This window comes from Oncorhynchus clarkii, chromosome 31 (assembly GCF_045791955.1).
Source record: "Oncorhynchus clarkii lewisi isolate Uvic-CL-2024 chromosome 31, UVic_Ocla_1.0, whole genome shotgun sequence".
Classification (NCBI taxonomy): Eukaryota; Metazoa; Chordata; class Actinopteri; order Salmoniformes; family Salmonidae; genus Oncorhynchus; species Oncorhynchus clarkii.
Window position 1 is genome coordinate 30300760 of NC_092177.1, and position 24412 is coordinate 30325171.

The 24412-nt window shown below is 42.0% G+C and overlaps 2 protein-coding genes across 2 annotated transcripts; one reads left to right on the forward strand and one right to left on the reverse strand.

The window, feature by feature from the left end:
- The first annotated feature begins 595 nt into the window (after positions 1-595).
- Positions 596-10226, forward strand: LOC139390473 (forkhead box protein O4-like). The gene is made up of 3 exons (XM_071137603.1): positions 596-3077; positions 3691-5145; positions 5234-10226. Exons 1-2 carry the CDS (start codon positions 2646-2648, stop codon positions 5113-5115), a joined length of 1857 nt encoding a protein of 618 aa, XP_070993704.1. The 5' UTR covers positions 596-2645; the 3' UTR covers positions 5116-5145; positions 5234-10226.
- Positions 10227-13222: 2996 nt separating this feature from the next.
- On the reverse strand, positions 13223-24040 carry LOC139390640 (sestrin-3-like). The gene is made up of 9 exons (XM_071137900.1): positions 23780-24040; positions 18329-18529; positions 17867-18049; positions 17313-17558; positions 17078-17192; positions 16834-16958; positions 16439-16605; positions 16084-16228; positions 13223-15902 (listed from the first exon to the last, which is right to left on the reverse strand). Exons 1-9 carry the CDS (start codon positions 23843-23845, stop codon positions 15813-15815), a joined length of 1338 nt encoding a protein of 445 aa, XP_070994001.1. The 5' UTR covers positions 23846-24040; the 3' UTR covers positions 13223-15812.
- Between the last annotated feature and the right edge of the window lie 372 nt (positions 24041-24412).

Sequence of the window (24412 nt, forward strand, 5' to 3'; positions counted from 1 at the left end):
AGTTCTTGTGCACACTCAGATTATTGTTAAAATAAACAAACACACCATGAGATTTAGGCTGATCTTCAAAATGTCGTTAAATTAACGAATATTGTATTTCTATGCTTTTCTATGTTATGTTGGCACTGATATTCTTAAAAAATGTTATCATACTGAAATTAATCTTCTTCACAGATCCTCCTAGGCACACAAATAATTGTTTTTGAATGTAACTGTACAACAATGGCAACCTTAAAGTAACCTGTCGACAACCGACTTTTTAAAGACCATGCACTGTACACCGACACGCCGGGACTATTGCTGAAAGTTTGCATGTCAAATGAAAGAGGGATGCATGTGCTTCAACACGAGATTGGAGCTGAATAGATCTGTAGCCTAACCTAGAAGTCTGCGCTACTACTTGGTCAACTGAAATCTGATTTACGATAATTCACGGGTAACTTTCCAGTTTTGGTTTAGGTGGTGCTTACACTTTATGAAGTGATGCATAATCATGATTTTCAGCGCCGAAGTACCTCTTTTAGCTCGCCAGTCGTTCGTTGTTTATTCTTGTGCTTTGAATCGTCACATGACTGACTGCATTTCCCAGCAATCCACAATACGCAAGCGCAGTACACGTTGTCTGGCAGTGGTAAACAGACGTCAGAAGGGAGTCTTCGCCTCAAGTCAAAACAAAACAAAAAAATAGATACGATGACTGAATATTTTGACATCCATAATGGACACAAGTCGAGCAAAACTATCTACTGAAAGGGGCAAATTCCAAAGGAAGGTACTGAAGGCATTTTTCCGACTTTTGAAAGGATTTTAAACTCCGAAATAACTGGAGTTAGCCAGCTAGCTAGGTGGCTATTACGCTATTTCCACAACTACGTTTGGTGTGTTGAGAGTGCAGCCGATGTGTAAGAGAGTAAACTTCAAGAAACAGTGTATTCCGAACCGTGCTTTAACGTATCCAGGGGACGAGGACTGACTCAAGTTAGGCACATTCTGAAGGTTTGTGCCCGCGTGAGCATCGTGTGCTGCCGCTCCTCGGTGTAGAGAAACATGGCAGATGGCGACACGCGCTTGCCCACAATGTGGAGGAGAGTGCAAACCTGAATCAGAAAACCACGGACTTTCTGATCGATTGTTTTCCTCAAATTCTTGTTACAGACCATCATGATCAAACTGTTCAGTAAAGGTTTTGCTCTCAACATTTATTTTTGTCGGTCGACTTAAATTACTAAACTAGCCAAGTAATAATGCTGTAGTGGAAAGAAACGACATCCAGCATAACATTACTGTTTTGACTTATTTTCAGCAGTAAACGTGGCATTGGTTAGATAATCAAATATAGCATAGTTTTTACTTGAAATATTGATCATCTTATTGCTATAGCTCCATGAATCCACAAAGTGACATTGTTTCACAGGTATGAGTGACGGCTAGATGTATTGTGCATTTTGTTATCAATTAGTTGTTGTTTACACACACACACATATATATATATATATATATCACAATTATAATTGTGATATAAATATTGTAACTTTTTATCGGCTCTAGTATTTTATTGGAGCGCGAGGTTATTTCTACGTGCGAAGGAGCGAGACGGCACGTTGTTTACAAGGGCAGACCGAGGCATCGTTAAATTTAGCTAGTTGACCATTTGTAACGAACGCTCTTTTGTGACAGTGACCCACTGTGTAATCCTAATTTGTGAGTTCTTTTCAAATATATGTTCTTGAGGGCGACTCTATTTTAATTTTATTTTAACTCAAAGGGCAATTTTTTTTTTTTAAAGGAAGACACAATAAATAAACATTTCAATTTATAGTGGTGTTGTGATAGTTATAATTTTATAGCTACTTTCCCTTTAATTAGCTCACCTTTTTACAAACTTCGCATAGATTTACATTGTCTCCAAAAAACTACCAAAACAAAACTGAGAAGTTTTTTAATTTGATATATATATATATACCCCACAGCAACGTTTTACCATAACACGTTATGTGGGCCATAAATTGCATTGTATTCTGATTGCAATCCAGATGTTTTGGTGTGCGTTCCTCCCTGAGTTCCCTTTGTTCTTTTATACAAACAAAGGAACCCTCATCACAGCCTTTCTTTGCTCTATGTAAATAGGAAGGTTTATAATAGTTACTATTAAGGAGATTATTTGGGTCCCCTAATCTCCAATCTCAGGATTAACAGACGCTATATTGGTGTATCCAGATTGTGTCTTTCTTCTACGAGTCCCCTTAATAGAGGATGGAAAATTGATTTTTTTTTTGTATGATAGTTTAAGTTTATATTGAACTTTTGGTTATACAATAATTTTATTAGACAATCTAGTTTGAACATAGACTCATCAGATAATAATAATAATAACAAGCATTTCGCTACACCGGCAATAACACCTGCTAAATATGTGTTTGTGACCAATGACATTTGATTTAATAGGTCTAGATTTTGGTGTGCCTGTTACAAACACGTGTTGACAAACCTCCCCAGATTATATATTTGTTTTATTTTTATTTAGTAGAGATTTTTCAGTCTGACTTATTTATTTTGACGTTTTATATTTTAAGTATTATTTCTTAGTAGTCAACATTTAGAATAGTTCAGAAGTGAAGCAAATCTTTTGTGGAAAATATCTTACAATGGAGGATTCAAAGGTACCCAAGATTGACCCAGATTTTGAGCCGCAAAGCAGACCTAGGTCGTGCACATGGCCGCTCCCCAGACCCGACATCTCAGCTGTTAAACCGGACGGGGCAGACGGACCTGAATCCGCTGCGGGAACCCCACCCGCCGACGAGGATAAGCAAGAGCAACAGCAAATCGTATGTGAGCCTGAGAAAGTTGTGGTCTCAGAGGGAGGAGTTGTAGCCGGAGTGGGTGGAGCCACGCCCCGAAAGGGATCATCCCGGCGCAATGCATGGGGGAACCATTCCTACGCGGACCTGATTAGCCAGGCTATTGAGAACGCTCCAGAGAAGCGCTTAACCTTGGCACAGATATATGACTGGATGGTGAAAACCGTGCCTTACTTCAAAGATAAAGGAGATAGCAACAGCTCAGCAGGGTGGAAGGTAAAAATAAAATGATGTTTACCTTAATGCACTTCATTATTGTTATACACATTGTTATAACTATGTTATATAGACCCGTTTGATGTGATCACATGATACATTATTACACTGCATTAGTTAGTGAATAATATAAGTAATTGCTTGAAATCTATGGTCATCATAATGGATAAATTGATTTAATAGATGTATCACTAGCCACTTTAAACAATGCCACTTCATATAATGTTTACATACCCTACATTACTCATCTCAAATGTATATACTGCACTCTATACCATCCACTGCATCTTGCCTATGCCGTTTTATACCATCACTCATTCATATATTTTTTTTATGTAAATATACTTATTCATTTCTTTACACTTGTGTGTATAAGGTAGTTGTTGTGAAATTGTTAGGTTAGATTACTCGTTGGATATTACTGCATTGTCGGAACTAGAAGTACAAGCATTTCGCTACACTCGCATTAACATCTGCTAACCATGTGTATGTGACAAATATATATATATATATATTATTATTTTTTTGATCAAATTAAGTTGAATAATTTCCTAAGTTACAAGGCGCCAATGTTAAACAAAACCCTTTTTCTTTTCCCTTCCCGATACCTCAGAATTCAATTCGCCACAATTTATCACTCCACAACAAGTTCCTGAGAGTTCACAATGAGTCCACAGGCAAAAGTTCCTGGTGGATGCTCAACCCAGAGGGGGGCAAGACTGGGAAAGCCCCCCGGCGTCGTGCTGCCTCCATGGACAACAGCAGCAAACTGCTAAAGAGCCGGATGCGGGCCAAGCAGACCAAGAAGGCAGCAGCAGGCTTGGGCGGGACCACCGGGGGAGACGGTGATGGCGTCGCAGACAGTCCCAACTCCTCCCAGCAGTTCCCCAAATGGGGGGTGAACAGCGGCAGCCCCTCATCCCGCGGTAGCCTAGACGACCCTGACATGTGGACCAGCTTCCGTCCACGCACCAGCTCCAACGCCAGCACCCTGAGTGGCCGGCTGTCCCCCATTGGTCCCGGCCAGGAGGATGAGGATGACCTGCCTGAGGAAGGTCTACTGGGCTACTCCACGGGCAACCTGCCGCCAACCCTCACCGAGACACTCATGGAGGAGCTGGACCTGATCGATGGCCTGACGCTGATTACAGAGCAGCAAGGAAGGGCTAGTCCCAGCACGGCCCCCATGGTGCCCCCCACCCCTCTGCCCTCCGCTTCCACCTTGCTTCCCCGGGGGTCCGGGTTCCCCACATTCCGTCAGCTGCAGCCACCCAACCTCTCCCAGGCCACCAACCAGATTGGGGGACAGTCCTCAGGCACACAATCTGGCAACAATAACAACTCCAAACCCTCAAACTATGGCAACTCCCTCTTCAACCCTATGCCTACCCCCGGCTCCCATGGGACTGGTCACTATGGCACCCATGTAGGCTCCAGCTTGGAGGCATTGCTCACTTCGGACTCCCCGCCTCCCAGTGATGTCATGATGACCCAGGTGGATCCGCTGATGCCCAGTCCGGGTGGAGTGGGGATGATGGGCATGGGGGGAGGGCGGGCCAAGCCCAACCAACTGTTGCTGGGGAAGGGGCTTGAGCCCAACACTGTGGCACCCATGGGGATGCAATCTCAACTCCAGTCCCAGCTCCAGCAGCAGCACTCTCAGCTGGGCATGAGCCTGTCAGGCATGGCCCAGGACTCTCCACAGTTCTCCGGCCTCAAAGCCCAGCATGCACAGCTGCCAGGTATGGGGCTTCACCACGGGGGGGGGCTCTCCGCCAATGCAGGAGGAGGTCTGCCAGGGATGGGCCAGTTCGGAACACCGAGCTGCTTCCTGCCCAGTCAAGACCGCTTGCCCACCGACTTGGATATCGAGATGTTCACAGAGAACTTGGACTGTGACGTTGACTACATCATCAACAGCGACCTCATGGATGGAGAGGGCATCGATTTCAACTTTGACCCCATAATCCAGGGAGGCCAAAGCTACTCCGGCCCTGCGACCACGCAGAGCTCCGCCCACAACTGGGTACCCAGCTAACTTCCCAGCAACCCTTGCAGTGTTAGCCAGGTATGTTGAAATTATACTTTCAGGTTCTAACTATACCCTTGTTTCCCTCTCACCTTCACTCACTACCTGTATCTTTTGGTTTGTGCAGGAGATTAATCAAGAACATCACGAAGTCAACATTTGTCTTTGACTCTTTGTTGCGGGTAAGGATCCCAATCACACAAAAACTCAACGACACTCACAACAAAGATCACACCTGGTGCATTCCCATTCCTCGTCTCCCTATTGGCTGAAGATCCGAAGCAATTTTTTTTACCTTTGCGTTTGTACTTTTGAGTTTTCTTTGGATTTAAGGACGAAACAAGACCTCAGACATCCATGTCACGTGCCAATACAAGTGGATGGTCAGGAGATCCACCATACATGAGACACAGACACCCTAGTAACACTTGCAACTTTTGGGGAGTTTGCCGTATGTATTTTCTTGGAGTGTTTTTGAGAGAAGTATGACAGAATTTATTTAGAGTAAAAAGACAAAACACAACAAACAACTCTAAACTACTTGGAGTTAATATAACAATGAATATTATTACTATACCAAAGTAGTTTAAGGATTGATATGGTACACCTCATTGATGTCTTTGATATTGAAGGTAAAATGGACGGGGCACACAGGAAAACATGGCCAGTTTTCGTATAAATTGTAGGTGGTAAACGATTACCGACCACCACCAACTTAGACATAAAATGAAGCTGCTGCATCTGTATATATGGAGGGAATGTGGTTCAAACACAAAAACACTCCTCTGTACCTTCCCCAATGAAAATATTGAGAAGTTGCAGCTGGACTATGGACGGGTTGGTTGTGTGGCAACAAAACCAACGGGCAAAACAGAAAGGGCTGCAGCTGCGTGGGCCCAGGCCCATCCAATCAGATTGAGCGAAAAAATAAATGATAGTAATCGTCTTTTTACCTAAACATGCAAACACCATTAGATAGAATTCATAGCAAGCGATTTTCGGTCAGTTTTGTTGCCGACTAACTAACCCTCATTAACCGGTCAACAAATGGTTACATTTTTCCCAAACAGTAAAATGACATGACCAACAGAAAATATCCTACTATGCATGCATACAAGGAACGGACATGTTTCATTGTGAACTTAATGGAAACATGCAACAACAGCAAGCCTATCGTCTTACAGTCTATAATGTCTATTATTGAACGTTCAACTCCTGTAATGAAGCAGTTAATAAAACCTCCATTCCAAACATTTGCCAAAATACAATTCGCGGGAAAACACCATTCTAAACAGCACACCCAATGCAAACGGTTCCATATGTGACAGATATGAAACTTAGAATGATGGGGAATATAATAGCAACAACTAAGATGGTTTGCTAGTATGACTACGATTGTGTCTTTAGGTTCTGGACAACGAAAGAAAGATATGAAAACCAATAGAGCAGTAGAAAATGATGGTTAATGGCATGAGGAAATCTTTATAAAAAAAGGCTGCTTTGAAGCAAGGTAAGACATGCCTCATTATTTAAAGTAAAGTAAAACGATCAGGTTTCAAACAATTATGCTGCCTCAAGCTCACATTGTAAAGTGGTGGGTGACACGCTGATAGCCTGCCTACCGTTCACTATAGCATATGCATTCAAATGGCGAATGGGAGGTGCACTTGAATTATGAGTTGAATTTGAGAACAAAAAATTGATATTTTTAGCCGTGGCCATCAAAATAGTTAACATGCAATGACTGGGCTTATAAAATTATATTTCACTCCAGTACCAGCTTTTTGAGGAGCTACTCTCGCGCTGTCTGACAGGTGGTAGGCTATTCTGCTCCTCAAACTAGACTCTGTATGCTGTGCTTGTGATAACTAAGATGCACGAGGACTAACAAGAATACACACACCAATTTAATCTCACAAAATTATGCAAATTAACCTATAGACCGATAAGCATGACTGGTCAAATGTATTTTCGGCGGCTAACCTATTAACCGTTAACATCCCTACAAGAAGTGCACTGGAATAACATTCAGATGAACTGGAATGACATTCACTCTCATGGGATGGGTGGCCAAAAATAACTAACTGAAAGCCACACTCCCAATAAGCCATGAATATGACCGCATTGAGGCATATGTCACTGCTTCTATGACTATGTGCACTATATAAATGCACCATACCACTGCCTACTTTGTTCATTTAGCAAACAAGACCGCTCATAATTCAGTGCCTTTATCACAGTCAATACATGTATATAAGTTTTAAAAATGCTAATTTTTCTCTCTGCCTCATGACAAAATCAATAGAATTGCCGTAAATTAGTGGGGAACCAATTCATTTCTGGCTGCACTACTGCATGGTTGGCTTAGATTGTTGACAACATGTAAACTATATTTAATCTCCAAATGTTTATTGAAAACATAAATACATTTGCACATTTGTCTCATAGATCGTTAAAGTTGTTGATTAGCTAGCTCATTTTAGCCATATTAGCATTGACGTGAAATCAGTCAAAACACATTAAAACAGGACACGGTATCAAGAACAAGATAAAACTAGCTGAAATGAGCCACCTACGATTCCCCACATGACAACTTCTTGTCATTGTTACTAGCCATCTGACCATTCAGAATCATAACAAAGCTCAGCTTCTGGCCCCATTGTGCGTCATTTTCGTGACGTCAGCCAACCTGTATGACGCGGGCAAAGTGTGAAGATGTTAAAGGTCATTGGATGAGACTGAGTTAAGGATGCACGATTTGACATTGGACTCTGCAGGTTGACCAAACTTAGTTGAGCGTTTGGTCGCTTGATGGTACGAAACATGTGCTTTTGGTTTCTTTTTCATTGAAGAGACTGGAGCTACAAGGTAACCAGGAGTTATTTCAGTAGTAATTGAACAGTGCGGGGTATGTGATTAGGGCCGGGACGACACCAGTATCGCAATACTCCTTAGTATCGTGGCAAGGAAATAAAACACAAAGCAGATTGAACTTCTTTATCAAAACTATCATTATGTTGTCATCCAGGGTCACATGTATTTATTTTCCAAGCTAAAGCACACAATATTTTACATACAGCAGGTTTTTAAAGGACCAACAAGTTGGTCTGCTTCGTGTTTTTATTTTTGCCATAGAAAAAATATTGCGATACTGCTATCGTCCCGGCCACATTTGTGATATGCATTCACAGTTTGGCATTTGTGACTCTGCTCAGTGTGTGCTAAAGAGCAGGGTGGAAATAACTTTGGGGGAGTATTTTTTTTCTCTCCTGATGTGCAATTTCACCAACAATATGAAGAAATGTGAATTGTAAACTTTTTACAGGGGGCATTCAAAGGTAATTTTATTTGCCAACAATTGATTTGGTAGGCCAAGTGTTATATCATTAAAAGCAGTATTCCTCCACTGCTGTATGGGCCACTTGAAGGTTTTACATGTTGTGTTTCAAGGCACTTGGGAGTATTCCTGTCAGGTGGCAAGTATACTCAAATGGCAAAAGAAGAGCCGAAATCCAAGTTAGGTTGAATCATTTCATCAGAGGAGGAAGATTGTATACGTGCTATGCACATAGACATGACATGCTATGCAGATCAATCAGGAGAACTAAAAATAAGTCTTGAAGGAAATTAAGATCTCCTTTTGAAGGGTTTTGATATTTAATGTTTTCCTGAAATGTTATATCGCTTTAAGTAAGGGAAACCGGGGCTTCATGTGGGAATCATTTCTCACTAATTACACTTTGTTATACATTACTAACCGTTTTTTAAATTAAATTAATACAATGTGGGAAGTTTAAAAAAACAACATATATTTGACTAGTTTAATATACAATTTAGATGGAGGTTATAAGTGAAATATTAACAGATATTAATATATTACTAATCAGAAGGAAAAAAAAATAATTGGAAAAACTATTTCAAAGATAATTTTTAACAGTCATTTTCTATATATTCTTTTATTTTTGTAAAAGATGAGATGCATGTAGTTTTTATACATAACCAAAGGAACACTAAGAATTGCATAGCAGATAAGGGGGTGCTTGGGACAATGTATTTCAGTGCAGATAAGCTTTGCAAGTGGAGCCTGTTCAAAGACCTGTCATTTTAACAAATGACAAGGCAGGTGAGGTGAGGCAAAGTGCATCCGTGGACCAGTATAACTTGATTTTTCAAATTGACTTGCCACTTATTTAGTTCATTTGACTTGACTATTGTGAAATTTAAATCCAAATAAAAACCTCACATGGAATTTACACAATGGAGGACATTTTGCTTTCAGCAGTGATCTCTCAGGGTCATTCAAAAAGAATAACAATGGAAACATCTTCGTTAAGGGGGTAATCGGATAATCATCAGAATAACAACATTTAAGGTGAATTTCTTTGTTAAAATAGAAGACTGGAAACCAACAGCCCCTCATGTTCTGCTGTTTTCTTGAGTATGGCATCCTTGACACAAGTGTCTTGGATTCAAGCCACTTTCAATTTAACACTTTGAAATAGAAATTCTAATTTTACTGTAAGACGAAAGTACACAAGATATCTTTGGTCGTATATCATAATAATAGTCTCGTTCGAGGTTGTTAAACTGCCAATATTGAACACTAGAACATGTTACTCAACAGCAAGATGCACCATGTCATTTTCCACGTGTTTTTCTTTCCCTTTGAAGATGTGTTGTGTGTTAGGCGGAAGTTTGTATTTAACTCTTTGTTAATGTCAGATAAAAGGTTTTTGTTGTTTTTTTTTGTGTTGACCAGTTTTTCATCTGAAATGCATCCCAGATGGAGTTTTACATGATTGTTAATAATGTCACTGTAACCATGTGAATACATTAGCTTTGAATTTTTATAAAGCACCCTTTTCTCACAAAGATTTTCCTATTGATCAGTGCTAGTTGTCATTTATGACATACATTAAGAGGGCCATAATGTAATGGGTGCATATTTAGATCACTTTAGGGCCTTGAATCATTTGTATGCATCACACAGATCTTGAGTGAGTATAAAGTAATTGATTAGTTAAAGGTCCAATGCAGCCATTTACAATTAAGTACCCTACTGTGATTATTTTTTTTCTCCAATTAAAACAGTAAAAAAATTACAAAAAAATAAACAAAAATAGCTTCTTAGCAAAGAGCAATTTCTCAAACAAGAATTTTGCTGTGAGTGGTGGGGAAAGGAAAACTAGCTGTTATTGGCAGAGTTTGAGTTTGGAACTCTCTTTCTTATTGGTGTACACTAATGTCACCAGGCAGGCCAAAACCCCATCCCACCAAGAGGCAGTCATTCAAATCTTTTCAAACAGCTTTTACACTGAAAGCGTATATCACAACCTCATAGTGTAGAAATATTTATAAAACATTGGACTAGTAACCGGAAGGTTGCAAGTTCAAACCACCCGAGCTGACAAGGTACAAATCTGTCGTTCTGCCCCTGAACAGGCAGTTAACCCACTGTTCCTAGGCCGTAATTGAAAATAAGAATTTGTTCTTAACTGACTTGCCTAGTTAAATAAAGGTTAAATACATTTTAAAAACACAGGAAATCAAGTTATTTACTGCACTGGGCCTTTAAAGAAACAAACCTTGAAAGTGAATACCGTGTAGTTTGAGGTATTTTAATAAGCATGTATGATAGTCCCATTGATAAACAGCAAATAATTTTGGTTGCTGTGATGGATTCCGCAGTGATACTCAAGTCAATGATGGCATAATGGGTGGACTGGCAGCCATTGTGAGTGTACACATAGGAGCCATGCAGGAAGTAAATCAATATATGCTGTAATTTGTTGATTCAATTTAACTGACATTAGAAAAAATACATTCCATTGCATGAGCCACATCAGTGAAAATCATTTGAATGAACATTCTACATTACCATGGAAAATATTGCGTCACAATACCAGGCAGCCGTTGCGAGTGTACCAATGTCAAATTGCCAGGGTTAGAGGTTCCAAGCCCATTCTATTTCTATGGTCATACTATTAACATTATTGGCTGGGTCTTTGAGAGATGTCCTCTCCTTATGCATTGTAGGGTGGGTGTGAGTGTTTGATAGGAGTGACTGAATGAAAGGGAATGTGTCATTGTTGGACAGTGGTGTAACTGTTTTAAGTGTTGACTGAAAGTGTGATGGCCGTGTTTAAAAGCACAGTGTATAGGGGACATCCTTCCCATAGGCTGTATTTGCTGGGTCCTTGACCTTGAATAATCTGCTGGAATTTTCCCCCACTGTCAACTACAATTGTGGTCTTTTGACTTTTTATTCCCTAGTCCCAGTAACATTTCCTTTCTTAATATTTTTCTTCAATTTCTTTAATACTAATTTTCTCATGATAAAAGTAGCTAGTTAGTAATCTCCTTTTTTTAAATGGCCCCACTTTGATAATACAGTATTTTAGTATGTGGACAGTAAATCTTTTTGTTTGGTTTTTAGAAGGGGTGGGGGTTATCAGAGGGGTTGATGAGTTGTGCCTAGCCAATATGTGTTAATTACTTTATTTTGATAGTTTTTGTCTTATTTCTCTCTCAATCTTACTTTACATATTGTAAAGTCAGCCAAAGACGGCATTGGAAACAGTTCTGGAAAGTGGAAATAAACGTAATCTGTTTAACCATATTAGCCGAATCGTTCTTTATTATTTTATTGGTTCACCAGTATTCACATTTATATTGTTCATGAACTTCATGATATCAATAAATATAACAGTGGGATGTTTTTCATGTTTTAAAGGTCCAATACAACCATTTTTATCTCAATATCAAATATTTTCTGGGTGACAATTAAGGTTCCTGTGACTGTTTGAAAATGGTTACAAAGAAACAAAAATAGCTTCTTAGCAAAGAGCAATTTCTCAAGAAAGAATGTTGCTTGGACTGTCTGGGAGTGGTTTGAGTGGGGAGGGGAAAACTGAAAACTGTTATTGGAATGCTCTTATTGGTCTACACCCAGATTAGCATTTTACTGCACTGTTAGGCGCTAGTAATGCAAGCATTTCACTGCACCCCCTATAACATCTGCTAAACTGTGTACGCAACCAATAAACTTGAATTTGATTTATAAAACAAAGGCAATCGCGTTTTTGACTGCACTGGGCCTTTAACATTAATGCACAATGCTTAATATCTTCCACTAGAGGGTCTAAGTGTATAGAAAAGGTTTCTCCGGTGCACCTCCATCCCCACATTTCTGAGGAACTACTAACGCATTAACATGTTCTGACGTTATCCAATAAACTGCCATGGTTTAATCATGTTGTCACAAGGGATGGAGGCCTTTCAAATATATGTAGGAAATTACCATATGAATTAATTCAGGCCTCTGTGGCAACCTGTTGGCCTTTGTTTCCGAGAATCAGAAAATAGGAGCATGTGAGGACACTGGTGTGAGTGGAATGGAGAATAGAATAAGAAAAGAGCTGAACCAAGTTCATTCGTCTTTCATCCTGTCACTTATAACCGGCATCAGTTAGTCCCTCAAAAGCAATCAAATCAACAAAGCCGTTAAAAAAATACAAATGGTAACAAGAATGAAGCTATATACAGGGAGTACTAGTATCAGATCAATGTGCAGATGTCATACTGACTTTGCCGATGTTAGTGACAGACATATCAACTGTTAGCAATATGAGCACAACTGTGTGGTTGTTCCTTATTGCACAACAGCATGATAGGTTAAATGTGGATTTCTCAGTAAGATGATCACAGGGGTGAGGGATCAGAAGGGAACTCGGCCATTGATTGGAGATGCGTGTTGAGTTGATTTCAGGCATGCTCAAATCACGATGCCGTCTGTCTCAGATTCTGTTATGGATCCAGGCTAGCCTCATCCTTACTCCTCCTCAATGATCTAAGACAACCATCCTTTTAACTGTGACACCAGCTTTGTATTATATTTTTCGGGAAATATGTGCTATTTACATTTCTGAATGTATCTTATTACAATAGTACTGTGAATGGTATGACTAAACTGGTTTCCTTGAGGTACTACTGTAGTCGAGTCCTTCAGTTGTACACACTGTTGATTTAGATTTGAATATGAGAGGAGTGCAGCATATGGCAAATGTGAAAGCACAATTAGGTAACCCCAGTAAAAAGAAAAGAAGTGGAAACACACTCGCTTGATAGAACATCTTTATAGAAAAAATAAGTCTTCACATTTCCAAAAACAGTTTTTTTTGTGTTTTTAACTTATGTTTCACTTTTTTTTGTTTATTTTATTGTCCATTCATTTACGTGGTAAATATTGAACAACTGTAACATCCATCTCTGTGTCAGTGGCTCTTATCGTTTTGGTTCCTTGGCCTGGTGGTCGGAAGCTTCAGACAGGAACAGACTCTTTCGCTCCTGCATTTGGAGCCATAACGATGTCATAGAGGTGTTGACGAGCAGCCAATGAGGACTGTAGTGCTCTTTTGCGCTACAGTACATCTACGTCAACTCATTTCAATGCATTTTCCCGCAAAAAGGTGGGTAGCAGACGAGCCACTGTGCATACTTGTGTCCAGTGGTTATGGCACTGGCCGTTCTATATGGGCCACAGAACACTGTTCCTGAGGAGCCATCGGGGCAGTCTGCTCTAGCAAGGCCCTCACTTAGCCCAGAGTAGTCATGTCTGCCCACTCAAGCACCAGTCCAGTTTGGCCTAAAGGCACCTGCACTAAAAAGCACTTCTGTTGATATGCACTTTTTTCTTCTTCTCTCCTGTCGTTTCAAAACGGTCGAGCCTATTGAAAAAGGGTCTTCCACCCTGCTGCCTCTAAAATATTCAGGATGCAGCGCAACAGGCAGGATATAGCAGCGAACCCAGAAGCAACATCAAGAACTCAACAATTATAGTACTGTAATGCAAAGTTGACAAAAAAAAGTGTAAAACAAAAAAATGATATAATTGCATTTAAAAAATCTAGTTTGCAGTACCTACCCACGCTGTTCTGCAAATTGTACCATGAATCAGCATTTTTCTTTTAGATCATAAAGCTTGCCAAATAAATAATTGAAAAAGACAGACCTACTTTTCACATGCATAAGATCGTACACAGACCATTGATGACATTTTATCCTTAGTCTACATCTTCTGTAGCATAGTAGATAGAGTATGCTTAACATCAATTTTAACTCAATGCAGGTCACTTGCAGGGACTTTTATGTTGCAATATTCCAGTTCAGAGTTCTACAGACCTTCAACAACCACTTAAATGCATCAATGCAGTTTTAGGGATGGTTCTTTGAAATGGAGATTCCTTCATTTGATCTATGCCAGAGCACATCAATATAAAAAAATGACATTCATATGGCTGAGCTTATTTTTCACTCTACAAAACATTACTTTGGCCAACTCTTTGCGTTTCTTAAAGTTAAAATATATTTTTTAAATAACCGTAGTGATTGCAGATTTATCGAAGATACTGAAGTGAGTTCTGATCTCCTTCAGATCTGGGTCCATGGACTGTCAGGACCACGTGAGTCCCAGCACTACTCCACATACACAAGACGACTAGGGTTACAGGGTGACTAGGAGTGGAGATCAGCTGATCGGAACACAGAGGGACCCAAGAAGCAGCCTCAGGATCATTAAGCAATGAGGCCCAAGGGGATGTGGTATATGGCCAATATACCATGGCTAAGGGCTGTTGTTATTGCTATTATAAGCTGGTTACCAATGTGATTAGAGCAGTGAAAATAAATGTTTTGTCATACCTGTGGTAGATGGCCTGATATACCACGGCTGTCAGCCAATCAGCATTTTAGGGCTCGAACCGCCCAGTTTATAATTTCTATTAGACACCATACAGTGGAAAGAAAAGACAGACCAACATGGATCTCCATCTCTGCGCTACCTACAATATATATCTATATATCTAAAAAGTGCTTTTAAAAAAAGGAACTATAGTTGTTTGATATCATCTTGCAGTGTTTGGGTTTTGTTCTTGAACCTTCAGTAAAAATGTGAAACGTTAAGGGAGCTACGATGAACAATTGTCCATCACCTTTACCACCTACCTACACCAACAAGGACTGTAACAAGACAAACTATGGCAATATCTCACCAAAACATTCACTCAATCCAATAAAAAAAGGATAAACAATTGGTTTTGAACAAATGCAATGTTGAAAAGACAAAAATAATCCCAAACCAAGAAAGAGGGTATTGTGTTGGCCATGGGTACACATCTCCTTGCTACACTGCAGAACCAACCATCTGCTTTCATCATCACAGTCATCAGAATCGAGACATAGCTAAACAATACATTACTAAAAATGAAAATAATGAATATCTATTATGATAGTAATATAATTGCACATTAACCATCAAGAGCAGATATGTTTGATAAGAGGAAAATACATCAACTGAAGTGGACAGACCAACCTCGCAGAATGGAAAATGAGAAGGCAGAGAGAGGGGAAGAGAGGGATTGTGTCGACTTTGGCAAAGAGCTTTCCACTGCAGTGTGCATATCACGCAAATAGAGCTTAAATGATTGCATTATATATATTTCCCTAGTTTTTAACTGCGAAATAGGACAGAGTCGCACATTTGCAGGATATGGCTGCATTGCATGCTGCTCTTTCTCCCTCATAATTGCCAGTCTCTTCCCCATATCCCTGCCTGCTGTAAAGAGGTTCCCAACCCTGAGGCCTCCTTACTGGGTCTTTCTGTACCGTTGGCGATTGTAACTTTGTGCCTCTCCCTCTCACCAACTGACCTAAGCTATCATATACTGGGTGATGGCTCTCAGAGCATACAGAAGCTCAGCCTGTAACCGAGCCTCCATTATAAGCAAGTTCACATGGATCTAAGAGAGAGAAAAAAAAAGAGGATCATATCATTAGAGAGCTGGAAAAGATGGAATGTGGTGGAGGGTGAAACAGAGAACACAAACTACCGCTTTGCATTTGATGCGGTAGATTTACTTCCAGTATATAGTTCAGCTGTATATGGACGCAGGGTGTATTGGTATGAGTTGGGGTGCGTACCCTCTCAGAAGGTTTGAGTGGTGCCCAGGGCAGGGGACACAGCGGGGTCTTGGTGGCATCAGGGTAGCAGGCCACAGACTTGATATAAAGCTTCAGCTCCTTCTCCAACAACTGGTTTACCTCCCCATAGTCATAATCGTCGTACCTGCGCGCACACACAAACACAAACGTGAATGAGAATCAAGCGGGTCCTTTGCAGCGAATCACAAACATTGAATCCTAGGACCAACCTGCCTGCAATGCATATGATTATGATAGCATCTCACTTTACAATAACTCTCTGTGAAGGCCGTGTGTGTATGTCTGACGTGCGCTTGTGCCGGTGTGTGTGTGCAGACTGGTAGCGTGATCTCACCTAATCCCCAACATGCAATGGATGTAGTTCCAGGTGGCTCTCTTCAGGTCAGGCCCGTGGGACGAGGGGAGGGCCGTGACGCTGCGGAAACGGTCGTCCAGCAGGTGCCCGATGTCCGAGTACAGCCGGTTGACCAGGGAGAAGCCGTGGTCCTCCCAGGAGTAGTCCTTTCCAGACAGAAAACACACACAGTCAAACAAACCTAAAATACTCACATGGTTCCTGTTACACCTCAGCTAACTATAGACCCATAGACATATGAGACAGTATATTGTACTCAATCTTTGAGGGCTGATTCGCTACTTTACTGACATGGACACCTGTCGCCTCCCAGAAGGGTGTCACATATTCCAACATAGAATATAAGCCGTATATAATATCAGCTGTGTACTTACCTGCACCCGGAACACTTGGAAGTGGTCTTCCTCTCTACGGGCAAACTCCTGGTAGCCAAACTCAGGGTCTGTTATGAAACGAGAGGGGTCTGCAGAGTAGGTCATCTCCTCCTCATCTTCCACATCTGGGAGGTGACAGTGAGAGGGTCAATAAACATAGTTGAGGAGGGATCCATCATTCAATGTTCACCCATGAGTTTAGCTCTCACAGCATCGGGTGTGAAAGTGAGGGGGAACAGTGTACCTGTGTGCTGCAGTGTCTGGGTGTGTAAAAGATGCTCCCCCCTCCTCTCTTTCTCCTCCTGGGATTTCTGGATCCTCTCTTTCAAACACACCATCTCACAACTGGAGTCCAGAGACTGCCAAGAGAAGGAGAGAGACAATAGAGTGAAGAGACATGCGACTGTGGTTTCAGGCAACGATCTGTTGTGGAATAGCTCGGACGTCATATTCAGTCTGATACGGCACACAACACTTACCCGTCGTCGTGTTGTGTGTTCTGAGGGTGAGGTGAGAGGCTGCGGCACGCTAACGTTGCCGTTGGCAGCGTCACAGAGGCAGTAGCCCGGGGGGGTGCCGTTGGGGGCTCTGGGAAGGGGGACGGGGTCGGTGTCAGTGCCCGAGCCAAAAACAAAGCTACAGAGGGAGTGGCAGTGGGCCAGGAGCACTACAGCCTGAACCAGCTCAGCCAGAGACCAGCACTGCTCTCCTGTCTTCAGCAACGCCTGGTGGGGGAAGGACACAGCAGAGAGTAGGCCTCATGGTGGAGAGTAGACAGTGTTGGTCCAGTAACCGTAAGGTTGCTGGTTCGAATCCCAAAGCAGACTAGATGAAAATCTGCTGATGTGCCCTTGAGCAAGGCACTTAACCCTAAATTACTGATGTAAGTTGCTCTGGATAAGAGTGTCTGCTAAATGACTAGAATGTAAGTGTACTGATCAGGGATATAACACTAAAAGCACAAAGCTGACATCCAAATATCTGATCTGTAGGAATGTTACATATTCTTTATAAGAGCTGGTTCCTGTGGTACCTGTATGTGTGAGTGGGCGGTGAGCCAGGGTTGGTGGGCAAGAACCTTATTGAGTTGGTCAAGGTGTTGTAGGCGAGGAGGGACGGCCTCCAGCCCCTGTAGCCACAGCGGGTCGCCCCCCACCCTGAGGAAATGGGCAGAGTGCAGAGACACCAGATAGCCACAGTGATGCCGTGCTGCAGCCTGGGAGAGATGGGGAGAGGACTTAAATACAAGTACATCTAGAACAGTAACAGGCTTGTCTCCAGCATGTTGACCGTGTTTCTGTCATTGTGCGGGGGTGGGCCAAGCCGAGTACGGGTGACTGTTTATGTATATGAAAGTGCTTTGGTGTCCTTGAGTGTGGGTGGAATGAGGTGTTTACATGTCTGTGCAAGTGTATGCAACTATGTGTGGGTGTGCATGATTGGTGCAGATACAAGATGCATTGCTGTGCATCATGCGTGGTTCCAGTGGCCTCACCATGATGGCGATGTAGTGGCGGTACTGCAGGGGCAGGGGGCCGTCCATGTGGAGGATGTAGTGCTGGGTACGGAGGAAGCTCTCCAGGTACTGGGGGTGAGAGGCCATCTGCTGGGACACGGCGTCCACACACCCCCTGCTGACCAGAGCCTTCATGCACCGCAGCGACGCCCGCTCCTTCTCGGCGTTCACCTTCATCACCTGGACAGGACCAGAGGAAGAGGACGGTGAGACAGGTGGCAGAGACAATATGTCACCGACTGAACGCACACAGCAAGTGCCAACAAGGTCTATGTATCTTCCTCCTTGCCAGGTGAAAATCAATGTTGATAACAAGATGGAAAATAAAAAAATTGCAGGATTTTTCACAAGCAGGCTGACAGCCTCTGTTTTGAAGGTCCCTGTGGTGTCAACCTACACTCAGTCTGTGCATCTCAGGCACGTCAGGACTGAGCTGTGGGTTATGAACTTTGAATCAATCCATCAACAGGAGCCTTCTTGTAACAGCAGCAGAGATTTTGTTCCACTAGACATTCCTCACAATACACAAACAAGGCCGCTCTGCACACTTTTCAGGCAGAGAAAGACCTGCCGGTAAAGGAAAAAAGAGCCCGGCATCCCACACATTCACAGTACCAGGGAGGATATACCAAAAGACAAACAGATCAATAGTCATAGGAGGATGCAAAGAGACGACAGTGAATTAAAAGTGGTACCCTGAATAATGCCAAAAGTGCTCAAAACCCTCCATTTTAAAATGAGAGGAGATGATAACCCGAGTAGAGAAGAGCAGAGGAACTCGGGTGGATGGGGAAATTACCAGACTGGAACTGGATGAGGCCTCAATGAGGGAAGAACCACAGCAATGAAGGAGGAATAAAGAGCGAGAGACTGGCTGGGGAGGAGAGACATCGGCCAAGAGAAATATGGACTGATAGGGCCTGGTTTTGTAAAGGCTAAAGACATCTATTACCTCTCTCACACAACGGCTTCTAGGAAAAGTTGTTAGCACTGGGGGGGGAGGAGCGAGTGAGCAAGAGAGAGAGGCTGAGAACAGGTCTTGAGTCTGTTCCCCAGTGTGTGAAATGTGAGAAGCCAGGCCAGCTTACCTAGGGGCCAAGTGGCTCAGCAACCTCTGCTGGCAGAGCCTAGTGTTTTCAGTAACCCACCACTGTGGAGAGTTATGACCCCCGTCATACCAAAGCTATATCAGTAGTCGTTATTTAGTTCCACTGCCTTATGGAATAACTCCTTGGCATTTGACCATCATGTTAACATATCTCCCTGGCTTCGCAGTTTCATATAAAAAAAACACTTTGCGCCTTAACCAGCAGGTGGCGCTGCTCTTCCTCCAGCATTAGGTACAAAGCCTTCCAATATAAACTGAATACAACATGCTGGTGGATGTCAAGAGGGGGAACAGGACAGGCATAGGGGGTTTAATCACTCTGCTGACAGTCCATGGAATTCATTGCCTCAATGATTAAAATGTTGCATTCCATGTCTATGTCCTTCAAGTATGAGTCCTCGTTCACAACGCAACAGCTATTGCCTGTCAATCTGATGGTAGGCCTATATAGAGCATGCACGGTATGGATGTGTGGAGGCGTTTGGAGAGCGAGAAGATGAGGAGGTTCAGTGACAGAGAGCATAGCAAACAGGACTGAAAGCTCTGACACGCTGACTTGGACCCGACACACTTTCAAGTAAAATGGGAACTCAACTCTGACTGTGGCCTTGCCTGTCTAATACCAATATCTCTGGCACAGGTGTTTGTTACTCACAACCCTACAGACATGCGTCTGCACACGCGCACACAACTGATTTGTGGCCCCACACTCCTTGATGGGGGTTTCTCTGGCTTCAACAGGCATCAATAAACAAGCCTCAAGAAACTCCCACTAAGAACTCTGTCCAACCAAGCCTCCAAGGAGATTTCGAGGAACTTTCTGAGAATCAAGTTCCATACAAGCGAATAAAACACTTCCGAGTTGAATTTCAGTGGGTGGGGAATCGTGGCAGGGCTCTCCCCAGGCTTTATAAAGCCTGCCATGGTGCTGTGGCCATGACACCATATTAATGTGTTTTATTAATATTGTATGTCTAATCGTTGCGTTAAAGCTGGAATGACAACGCTCCAGACCAGTCAGTGTCCCAGATAGAACCCCATTCCCAACCAAGACGCACTGAGCTTGAGACTCCATGACCCACTCCCCCTGTAAATATATCCCATTTCAGCAGGGCCTGATAACCAAGCCTGACGACACCCCACCTCGCGGCTGACCCAGAAAAACAGGCTCCCAGAGCCGCAGTCAAGACAAATACGTTAGGCACGCTCAACAGGTCAGTCACCATTTAAAAGGCACGATGAGTGGTCTGATTCTGAAGACATGGAACTAGTCTTTCTGTTCATTGTTGTCGGCATTATTTTAAAAAATGGGTCACTAATGAATCAAACCAGACCAGAAAAATCCCAGACACTTCAAACTATCACACCGGCATACATTTGGCCTACATTTTCTATAACGGCTGGGTAGATTCATTGAACATTTTGGTATGCTCTAATAGGGATATCAATCTCCAACATGTTTGGACATGTTCCAATATAAAAAGTTGCCTAGTCAAATTGAAACGGCATCAGTCCCAGACAGGAAATTACAATTTACGTCAGTTCTACATACATCCATACATTTGTTTACTGATCAGAGAACATCACAGGGTATAAACAAGATGCAAAAGAAAGTGTCAGTGGTGAGGGGGTGGGAGGGAAAGATGTAGAAGAAACAAACAAAGATGGGAAAAGGGGTTAAGGAAACAGACAACAATGGCCTATAAATTGTTGAGTACGAAAGAGGAAATGAGAGGTATGCAGAGATGAGAACAAAGACGAGTAGAAAAATTATGTCAGTAGTAGTTCCAAGGGTAAATGTGACAGAGGGAGGGAGTGAGGGAGCGGATGAGGTAGTGCAGGGGGCTGTAGGGGAGGGGGTCAGCTGCAGATGGAGGAGGAGAGAGTGGATATTCAATCTGCATTCTGAGTGAGGCTGAAGGGGTCCGTCCTTGTCATGTGCTGCTCTGCTAGTGTCCCAGCTGCCTGCCTTTAACAGACTCGTCCCTCTTCACCAGAAACACAAACGGCGAGACCTGTTTTTGGCTCTGCAACCTGAACCCAGGGAGGAGTGCAAAACAGCCAGCTGCAGCCCGTAGGGGGAGAGGAGGGGGGAGCTGGGCAGGACAGCAGCCATAGACCACCAACACAAACATGCCAGAATTCATATGGAGACACAGGCAAACTTGTATAACAAAACAAAACTTCCGAAAAAGGCGACAGACAGGTAAAGCCAGATTATATGGTGCCTACATAAAAAGACAGGATAACAAACACAAACAAACCTGTACTCTTTCCAGCCTACATAGAGCTGAAAATAAAGACTAGAAACACAAGTCCTAATGCACACAAGGTATTTGAGAATATCAGGTTACTTTACTTACTTTATCTGTTGTAACCTGGTTAGGTACACATTCATAATCCCCCCCTTTCAACCCTCTCCGACTTGCTTCTTTTTCAAACTAAAACCATGCCTAAGAATGGCCAATGCATATGCATGGCAGTAGATAAGACCGTTTTCGCCACCTGACATTTATCTGTGGCACTTTAATTGAGAGGAGATAAGGGGAGCAATAGTCTAGAAGGGGACCCTACTTTGGGCCAGTGTGCGCACTTTGCAGCAAGCTTATTTATGATGTGATGTTTTTGAATCTGCGCAAAGAGAGAACACCCAAATACATGGTGCAACAATATGCCACCAGTGCGGCAACAAATGTCCAAACTGTAAACATCTTATTTATTCAAATGAGATATATACACCTCACATAAACATGATCAGCATATTGCTCCTGTCTAGTCAAATCTGCAAACGCCTTGTGCAAATCTCTTAAGGTATTTATCATAATTTTTCAAATTTAAGACAGGTTTGCTGCAGGACATAAAAGATGCACCTGACATGTACATGAATTGCATTGAACATAGGTCTCTAAACCCCTACTTGCAAGTGCACTTGTAGACAAAGCATAGGTATTGGTCAAGTTTATCTTCATATCAAATATTAAGGAATTCATGTCACTGATCACATTCCTCTATTGTTCTAGCAACTTCTGAATGTTGAATTGCAGTAAACAAGTTATCCTATCCGCACTGCCCCCTTTCGGCTGAACATGGGAAAAACAGCATGGAAAAGAGAAAAACAAATTTGATTGGCAGTGCACCCAGCATCACAGAGCACAAAGAAGTCAACATCTTAGTGAAAAAAAAGACACACCAAACAAATATATTTACCAAACGTGTTACATTACGGCAGAGGACAATGCATTAGTCCGATTGAAACAACAGAAAAATCAGCTCCTCGAATTCTGATTGTCAACGACAACCTTTGTTCGTTAGCTAGCGAGATTCTTTGTAAACCGTCATAAGAGACTGACGCCATAATTATAGAATGACATTGTATTAGCAGACACTTTTCTGCACGAGCAAATCTCTAGAGATAATGTCATTATCACGTTCTTCCACAAAAAGAGAAGGCGGCTGATAGCACTGCATATCAAACCTGGCCTGGAAAAATACGATTATAATGCAAAGACATCAGGATGAAGGGTATTATAGTTAGCATATTAACAGATGTTAGTTGCCAATCCATTTTGGCTAGCTACATTCTAGTTAACCACTCAATCCCATTAAATTTAGTTTAATGGGTATGTCCTGTCCACATAATTTTGATATTTCGCTTAACTGATTAGCAAGCTTTTTGACTAAACCATTTTGCAACAGCAACTTCCCATTCATTGACTGATAACATTCTTAAAATTGTATATTTCCCTCAAGTAGCTAGTTACCTAGCCAGACTGACAATGTATGGCCATTGTTGCCGTTGGCACATTGGCTAACGTTAGTTAAACTAGTTAACTACCGTAGCTATGTTATTTCAGAGACGAGAAACAATAAGTCACTAGGTAACGTTAGTAGTAAACTAGAGCAAACTTAATACCTCGCTCATGTTAATTGGCAGACTAGCTAAACTACGAGCCACTAGATAGTTAGCTGCTCACCTGCCCCTGGTCAACTGTCATCTATCGTTAGTTATCAATTCAGTTTTCTGGGTTAGCAAGACAGTTATCTAGGAAATTTAAATAATTACCGCTAGCCAGCTAGATAAAGTCAAAGTTTAGCTCGAGCCTAAAACCAACATCATATGAAGTGGTTCTGACTGCAGCCATCTAACGTACTACTGTAGTTAACGTTAGTTGTACATTAGTTTCGTGAAAGGAGACAATATCTGCCTCGAGTTTTCTTCTGGGCAAATGAATGAACGACACAGTCGACTTAACTTCATTACTAGCCAGCTAGCTAATCGTACATTTGAATGTTGACTGGCTTTTTAGTAGCAAGAAAAATACCTGGTTCTGGACGCGCTGACATTGGGTTCCGAGGGGGTAATCCATTTTTTTCGTACAGATGATCATTTTCCAACAAGTTAGTGCATGGATACGGCTCTATCTCTCTTGATGTTCACCTACCCAGTTAACAATGCGGATCCGCTACAAAAATCAAGCTACATGTCTGGGCATTTAGCTAGTGGTAAAAAAAAAAAAAACTTGCAGTACATTGCCAACTGCTCCAGTAACAGTGTGCCCAATCAAAGAATATAGGGGCGGAGTAAAGAAGAGGCTGTGCAAATTCTAAAGGCCAATCAACTTACAGAGATGGCATTTTAGGCTTCAATGCTTTGACTGAAAGGTTGATATGAAAGTCAGTCACTGCTATGATATGGTGGATTTTGTTATTGTTGATCTATTAAACTTTTAGGTCAATTTGCAGTGGATTTTTCTTTATTACACAATCCATATATGCATACCCAGCAGGGCATCAGCAGGTGTGTTTATAGGTTGGTATATGAGAGAGAAAAAGCATGCAATAGAGAACAATAGATTGTGTATGTGTGCAGGTGATAGTGTTGAGGAACTAGATAACATTCCTTATATGTCACTCCAGATACACATTCCCTATATGCACTAGTATCTCAGGAGGTT

Coding starts and splice junctions, on each gene's coding strand:
- LOC139390473 (XM_071137603.1), top strand. CDS start 2,646: ATGGAGGATTCAAAGGTACCCAAGATTGACCCAGATTTTGAGCCGCAA. Junction 3,078..3,690: donor ACAGCTCAGCAGGGTGGAAG/GTAAAAATAAAA, acceptor CCGATACCTCAG/AATTCAATTCGCCACAATTT.
- LOC139390640 (XM_071137900.1), bottom strand. CDS start 23,845: ATGATCATCTGTACGAAAAAAATGGATTACCCCCTCGGAACCCAATGT. Junction 17,193..17,312: donor AACACACAACACGACGACGG/GTAAGTGTTGTG, acceptor TTCTCTTGGCAG/TCTCTGGACTCCAGTTGTGA. Junction 16,606..16,833: donor TCCAAGTGTTCCGGGTGCAG/GTAAGTACACAG, acceptor CTGTCTGGAAAG/GACTACTCCTGGGAGGACCA.